The sequence below is a fragment of the Aptenodytes forsteri genome, unplaced genomic scaffold (genome assembly GCF_000699145.1).
Source record: "Aptenodytes forsteri isolate BGI_AS27 unplaced genomic scaffold, ASM69914v1 Scaffold72, whole genome shotgun sequence".
NCBI classification, from domain to species: domain Eukaryota; kingdom Metazoa; phylum Chordata; class Aves; order Sphenisciformes; family Spheniscidae; genus Aptenodytes; species Aptenodytes forsteri.
In genome coordinates this window covers 6,234,149-6,242,185 of record NW_008796193.1, presented here as the reverse complement: position 1 = coordinate 6,242,185, position 8,037 = coordinate 6,234,149, and the positions used below count along the sequence as shown (strand labels likewise).

At 38.2% G+C, this 8,037-nt stretch overlaps 1 protein-coding gene across 2 annotated transcripts; it reads right to left on the bottom strand.

The window, feature by feature from the left end:
* Positions 1–334: 334 nt before the first annotated feature.
* ZNF639 (zinc finger protein 639) lies at positions 335–7,261 on the bottom strand. Of its 2 annotated transcripts, XM_009288038.2 has the most exons (5): positions 7,137–7,261; positions 6,664–6,731; positions 5,982–6,089; positions 4,990–5,127; positions 335–4,722 (listed from the first exon to the last, which is right to left on the bottom strand). In XM_009288038.2, exons 2-5 carry the CDS (start codon positions 6,719–6,721, stop codon positions 3,575–3,577), a joined length of 1,452 nt encoding a protein of 483 aa, XP_009286313.1. In that variant the 5' UTR covers positions 6,722–6,731; positions 7,137–7,261; the 3' UTR covers positions 335–3,574. The 2 variants fall into 2 exon arrangements, with proteins under 2 accessions (XP_009286313.1, XP_019329883.1); XM_019474338.1 differs by lacking the exon at positions 7,137–7,261 and having other exon boundaries at positions 6,664–6,757.
* Between the last annotated feature and the right edge of the window lie 776 nt (positions 7,262–8,037).

The window sequence follows — 8,037 nt, the reverse complement described above, 5'->3', positions numbered from 1 at the left end:
AGAGGAGGAGCGGGGAGAGGCGGCGCGGCTGGTTGTGAAATGGAGACGGGCCCGGGCTGATACGGGAAATACCCCCGCGTCCCGGCCCGCTGCCCCTCGCCCCGGGAAAAGGAGCCGGGTAAGTCTCCCACGGACGGCTCGCAATAGCTCTGCACGCTCCTGTCCGGCTTTTTGGAGGCCGCTGCGCACTGCGGCGGCAGGCGGGAGGCCCCTTGAGGTGGAAGGCGTCCGAGCTTAAACGGTACCTGCCCCTGTACACCTGAAATGGTAAAGTCTGCCTCCGAGCCCTTCAACGTTTTCATGGGGATCTAAAACAAAGACAACGAAGCATGACTTTGGATTTCTGCATGCTGTCAGCACCATGGTTTAATCAAAGTCAGCTAAAATGACAAACGCTAAGTACTTTCAAGTGTTAAAAAGCACTGATAATTTATACATTTGATACAAGAGCATAAGAAAATGAGAACAACCACAAACAATGAAAATCAACGACACTTAATAAGCATTATAGAGAACACGTTATTTGAGAATTACTAATTTGCTGTATTTTAAGTTCTTGCAATAATTGGTGGGATTTAAATTTTGTTTTGAAGTCAACAATCTTTCATATAAAAAAGTTCTTTGTTCAGTAACAAAACATGATCTGGGAAGCTGAAATACATGACACACATCTAACCTAAAGACTCAGAAGTCTGAGAAGCAGAGAATCAAATACAAATTACTTCCAAATACAAAATACTTCCAAAACCAATCTCATGTTTTTGTATAGCTTCTAGTTAGAATGCTGTTCCTGAAGTAGATGAACCTTGCAGATATCAGTGTAATGAGTAACAAACAACTGAATTTGATACACTTACTGAGTGTCTCAGAAAAAAAATACTGGCATACTTCTGATTACTCGTTAATTTCTCTCATTCAAGACTGAGATGAATTGCTCAAGCTATAGGGTTAAAGACGACTGAAGTCTCTGGCAGTATCGGACCAGCTGCATTCATGTGCTCTCAGTTCACCTCGTGCAGCAATGTCAGGGCACTGACCTTCCACTTACACGCTTCACATAAATAAACCAAACTCTTGTCTTCCCTTCGATGGGAAAAACATACTGTCCTTGGCATGTACAGTCATTCCTTTCGGCCTTCCAACTTCTAGACAGACTCCACTCATTACCTATTTTTTCTACTACTCAGTATCTTTCTTGTTTTAGCATGCTGATCATGTGGAAGCCAATATCCTACTTGTGTTCCTGCTAAGGTAAAATGAGATGAGTTACTCCTGTACATTTCCATTTACTTTCTCATAGGTATTAAAAAGAAAATACTAACATTAGTCCCTTACTTAGAAAATCTAACCTAAGACAAACTTGAATATATTTCCTAACTAGACGCTGTGGGGTGCATTTTAGTTAGGAATGATTTGGCTTCATAACATTCCTATGGGGTATTCTTTTCGTTCCCAGTTTAGAGATTAGAAATAATGCAACTCGAAGATAGACATGAAGTTATTCAGGAGTCAACAAGGAAGTTTTCTGTATCACAGGGCTCTGTGCTTTTACAAGAGACCACCTTTCCTGTACGGGGCACAATGCTGGTCTATACAAACATACACGCTTCTTAAGCCCACTTATTTATTTTTGGGGGTTTTTTAAATGTCTTTTTTCTACTTCTTGTCACTGTTCCCTGGAGCGGCTTTCTCTCCAGAGCTCAACTGTGCCATTCCACCTGTGTCGTCACCAAGAGCAGGGTTTTAAGAGAACCAGCATTCCCCCCTCTGTTATACCCATATGAACAAAATTAACTTTCCATATATAAAATAATTCTTATTAGTGCTTTGTTAACTATATTATTGGTACCATTTTAAGCCAGCCAGGATGAATGTGTTCAAAATAGGAAATAGGCAATTCTACCACAGACATTGTCATTCTCTATACAACGGACTAATAAAACACAGTCGGGACACCATCAGGTTGCGCTTTTCAATGACTACACAGAAGATTTAGTAGTAAATTAGCATTTCAAAATGACAAAAATGGTCTTGCCTCCTACAAAGAAATATACGCTAACTGGTTCATAAGCAGGCTTTCCAGAAATACTTCTCTAGAAATTAGAACTTCCATAAACTGACTATATTCAGCCAATTTTTATCCTTAGCTTTAAAAATCAAATGCAAAGACCCTTGCACGCCTTGAAGCTGGTAACACCAAATCTTGACTGATCAAGAAATGTTTTATACATTAATTATATCTATACAAAGCTTGCATTAGACAATCTTACATTACAAATTTACAATCGATGCAGAAAGAAATGTAAACTCCACCACTAATTTATGGGTAATTTCAATGGGTAATTTCACCCTGATAATAAGCACAATCTAAATGACCTCACCCTTATTTTTATCTGTCCAAGTATCCACTCAGAAATACAGCTACAGAACGAATTATAAAGATTCACTTCTAATGATTATAATGGCAGGGCAGCACTATCTAATCTCAACAGATGTGTGAAATCATTTGAAAGTGATTAGAGTCAATAAAATTTTTGTACTGTATCATTGTTTTAAGCCAGTATATAGGAGAAGTTTAAAATTTACAGAATTAAAATAACTGTCCTCGTATTATTAGCGGTGGAAAGCTAATTATAAATATACAGAATTATAATAGTATAAAATAATAGAGGCTTGCTCTAAATGAGGTTGGTGACATACATCATTTCAGTGAGAGCTAAATTAGGATTTTAGATATGAAAATTGCACTCTTTGTACATTCTCAGCTGGATCACTTTGCAAATTCCCTTAGTTACCCCATAAAACATGACCCAATCTACACACCAGCAATATGTGTCTACTTGGTGCATTAAAAGATAGGAACTGAAGGTAAACAAAGCAGACAAAACTCGTGTGGGAGATCTGCAGTACATGAGTGGAAGAGAGGGTTGTCGGATAGTCCCACAGACAGGAGTTTAAATTAAACACTGAACAAAGAAACCGAACGATGAGGTCGGATAGGTACCCCAAGAGAAAAACAGGACAATTTTAAAAGCTTATCAAGAGTCTGAGGTGGGAAGTGCAGGCTGGTATGTGAATTTGGAGACATCCATGCCTGGGAATTTTTGGAACACCCTTATCTTTGGCAGGCTGGTGCAATTTGCTAAACATCAGCACAATGACCTGCTGCCACAGAGGATAACATGAGCTGGATATGCAGTTGAGATCAGTATGATGTTACTTAAGCATGGAACTAGATGTTGGCTTTCTCTTTGTCCCTTTTTAAACTTGAGAGAGCTGCTCTTGTACATTAGATGTTAAAGTGCGGGATGACCATCAGAATTGCTATTACAACGTGCAACTACTCCCACTGTCCCTCCCCGCAAAATCTGATCCATCACACTAAAGTGATTATTCCTATTGAAACCCCTAGGTAAGGAAATTCACAACACCAAGTTGTTATACATGCTTTGCTGATATAAAGAGAAAAACATTAGAATTGTATAATTGCTGTTAAAATTGTATTTAATACCACATTTTAGTGACTGGAAATTAATTCCAATTCTAACAAACTGATTACAGGGAAAGAAAGTAATCAAGCTGTCTCATGTATCTGAAGATGACTTAAAAGATCTTTTTCATTTCCAAACCTCATTAAACAATCAGTACATTTATGAGGTAACTCTGCTGAATGCCTGAAATCCAAATGAGTTTTAAGGTCTTCAATCTGTCCTGTTGAATATTCACAGTATTGACACAAATAAATCCCTTCAGATAAATGAGAGCTTAAATGCTTGCAATATTCCAACATACCTGAAAAGCCCTTCCCACAGTCATCACAAACATGAGGGAATATTTTGGTGTGTTCAATCGCTACGTGCCTGTTGACATTTGTATGCAGCCTGCTCCTAAAGCCACACACTTGGCATACAAAGAAATTTTTGCATTTGTCAAAACTGATTTTGTTTATGAGACTGTACTGTCCACGCTCCTTGTTATTATAGCTGTCGCTTAACTCTATCAATCGACATGCATGTTCGTTCACCACATGGCTATGCAGATCTTCTGGATCATTTGTTTCATGCTCGCAGAACTGACACAAATACTGCTCGTCACAGCTGTGTTCCTGGAAATGGAGGTACAACTCGCTGCTCGAGGAGAACTGCATATCGCACTGCTCACACCAATAAAGGTGGTCATTGAAGTGAGTGTCTGCTATGTGCTGACTCAGATTCTCAAATATCACTGTTTTGTAATCACAGTATTTACAGATGTATGGATCCTCCTCATGTAGTTTTACATGTTCAATGAGCAGCACTTTGCTGGAGAAGCTTTCTTTACAAACTTTACAGACATGAGTGTCTGTACACGTCTTATGCTTCAGGATCATGTGCTGCTTTAAATCAGAAAAGTACTTGCTATTAAAGTCACAGAGCTCACACTTGTATAAGCCACTGCTGTTGGCTCTCAGCAAAGGCCATTTCTGTTGAGCTGTGATATTCAAAGCCTGGTTCTTCTCAAAGATTTTACAGGTTTCTAGAGGGATTTCCTCTAAGTCCTCAGCTTCTAGCTTCTCAGGTGACACAGTTTGTGTTTCTATATCGTGAACTTCTACAGCATTCACTTCTGTCGTAGAAATTTCTACAGTTTGAATATCTAGAGGTTTCTCTTCTTCTGTAGGACTGTCACCGAATATAGGTGAATCACATAAGTCTCTGCACATTCCATTATTAGTACCTTTATCTGCAGGAGGAAATAGATAATAAAAGCAAAAGGTTAAAAAAACCCTGCAAAACACCTGGGTCCATATTTAACTTTTCAGTTAGTTATAGCAACATACAAATACAAAAAGCACTTATTTTTCCCCAGCCAGACTATGTATTATGTTTAACAAATAAATAACGTAAACTACAAATCCTTTGCCTCTTCTGTCAAAGCAAAAAGTTACATAAAAAGCCAGCAGCCGTGCTCTCCAGCTTCCCAGCACCTATGCTGCAAATACACATTTACCTTTATCCTTCTTTTTGGGGTCTGTATAGTGCAACCCCACAACGTTTGAATGTGACCCACTCCACTGAGAAGTCCCAGCGTGCACTGGACTCCCGTCATCATCTGTGTCTAGGCTCTGCACGGGACTGTGGAATCTACCTGCAAAGATAAAAGAAGGATTTTCTTGTCATCATTTGTCTATGCTAGCATCATCATGATTCTTTAACCATAGATCTTATTTACTATTCAGTTATTCTAGTTGCATAAATTTATCTTTATATATTAATCACATCATAACCTACATTAAAGAAAGTAACTATAAATACCTCAGAAGTTATTTCCATACATACAGAAGACAACAAAAGACTTCACAAGGTGGCAACTCTGTCTTTAAAATTTCAGCAAAAAATGGTAAATTAATTATACTGGAAAAAACTTAAATAAAAAACTTAAATAAAACTTTAGATTTGAAAGACAATTTTAAAAAATATTCTTAAATATTTCTTGACATCACATTTTAAAATATAATACTTTGTAAGACTTCTGGAGACTTGCTGGCTAATTTACGAGAGTGAAAAGAAAAATAAATATAATAAAAATCCATCCTCATGTTTGCTCTGCTAAACTTTACATCCATTAGTGGATGTTGTATAAAAAGGCATTTTGTTTTCCCCAAGTACAGTTCAATGCAATTGCTGGTAAATTCCATTGAACTCTTAGATTATTTACATCAGCTTTACATTACCTAGCTAGTGGATATTTAGATAAATAAGACTAATTGTCATTAGAAATGCTGCAAAATGGAAGGATCTTTTTGTCGTCATCATTTCTACTTTGAAACCTGTATTTCAATTGCAATGATTAAACCACCTTCCACCAGTCTAAGGCATATCTGATCACAACGACGCTCAGAAGTCACCCACTACATATTTTGTATTCTATTTACTTCTATGAATAGGAGCATGAAACGTTAATAAAGAATTGCAGAACAAGACCCCAAAATGTACTCTTACCTCTGTTTTCAAAAAACTTTATATCTGGCTGTTTCATAGAACAGACGCTATAGCAGTGGTCAGAAAAAATTCCACTGTTGTCTATGTATTTGCTTGCACCTGAAGAATCTTAAAAAAAAGAAAGTTTTTATACTAACACATTGATGTAGCTACACGTGTATTTCATGTTCACCAAAATTTTCCTTGCCAGCTGCATTTTTACTTCTTGTGTTGTGAGAATTCTGTGCTGGCCTGATAACATTCCTGTTGTGATTTACAACTTTCAGCTGCTCTCCTGATGTGCGGAGTATCAGATACAGTCATTATCAAACTCCGCTCCCACTGAAGACAGTGACAGGAACACAGTTTGTTCAGCAATGAACACTTCTGGACACCCCCATCCCAACTTTTACAAAATTCCTCCCTTTGTGTGTTAGTAGAATCATCTTCATTTTGTAGCTTGAGCAAGTTTCCCCACTTGCAGGGAGTACAGAACAAAACTGCTCAGATGCATTGACTGGAAGTGGCTTAACAATGGAGCATGCAGAGCGGGTGCTCAATACATTCAGACCGAGAGTTCTTATCCCACCCTTTATGTTACTGATCTTCCATGTATTAGCACATGTGGTCCCCTCTCATAAAGTAATTATTCTGAGAAAAAATAAGCTTACTAAAGTGTACATAATTGAAGCTCTAGACTGACCTGAATATCGAGAAGGATGTAGAGTCTTCCTTTTCCTCTTTTTAGGATGTTCATTCATTTTGAATAGTCTAAATTAATTGTAAAGCGAAAACATTCAAGAATTAACTTGTTTGTATCTAGTTTATCTTTCATGACTTTATGAAACAATGCAAACATTTTGAAAACCCGCACATTAAATACGAGTTTTTTTCCTACTCCCCTTTCTTGTCCCCCAGCCCAGTTTGTTACAGTTAAGAACACATTAAATGCTCACAAGTACTGAAGTCTAGTTTCATATTCCTGCCCTGGAACAAAAGAAGGTTCACCATAAAGACAGACAGGTCTGGATCCCAGGCATTCACATACTCAGTGTAACCTACAAGGCAGTTCTGCAACACCCTGTTGCCTTTTGTCAGAAACCAGATATTCTGAGGCAGAGTCCTTCAGATAAAGTTTTAATGTTGAAGATACTAACAAAAGTAATGCTCTCTTACCAAAAATCCTAGATTCTTCAGTATCAGCAAGCAGAGCAGCTAAGAAGCTGATGGCTGTACAGCTTCCAAATGTAGTGAATACATCAACTTGAAAAGTTTTTCATCTACGGAGTGATAGCATTTTAAAACACTTTAAAACTTGAGCACAAAATAAAAAAAACCCAGACTCATATACACAAATATTACAAAGAATGAAGCGATGGAAATTGAAGCTAGAAAACAACATAAGAAGTTGATATTAATTTTGGTTTAGAGTATCAAAATTAATAAGGTAGATGCATTAGAGTATTTATTTTCCTTTCATCCCAGGTTAGTTGGCTTTTGCTGCACTTGGCAGCTCCTGACAACAGAAAAATAGACCAGAAATACTTGAGCTATACATTGGTCCAAATAGTTTTGAAGAAGGGCGGGCTGCAAACATTGAACCTGATGTGGTTTACTCTTAACACAAGAGCATGTATGGGCCCAGGATCTTCTAAAGCCAAGGCCATCCACCAGAGGTGAAAGCAGGAAAAAAAAAAGGCCCCTCATCGAGTAAATGCTGTTCTCATGAGATGAAATAACTTGCTGAATTAAACTTTTATTTTAAAAGGGAGAATAATATGGAAAAAACAGGTTTTTTAATATTATATCGTGGTCTAGAAGTATCAAATACCCTCATCGCTGATTGTGAAGGAAGAACCTACATTATACTGCAATAGCAAGTTTTATCCCAGTTAACGCAGCTCATCCTTTTCCCCACGGATTAGCCCATGGGACAGTAACGCCTGTTACTCTTCTCCAGCGGCTTTCCCAGGTACATCTTTCCCAGCTGCTCGGCACGGTTATGGGAAAGGCTCATGAAGGCCCTAAAAATCGAGACCCCCGCCCCCCCGAAGCCCCTCGCCGAGCGGGCCGCGCC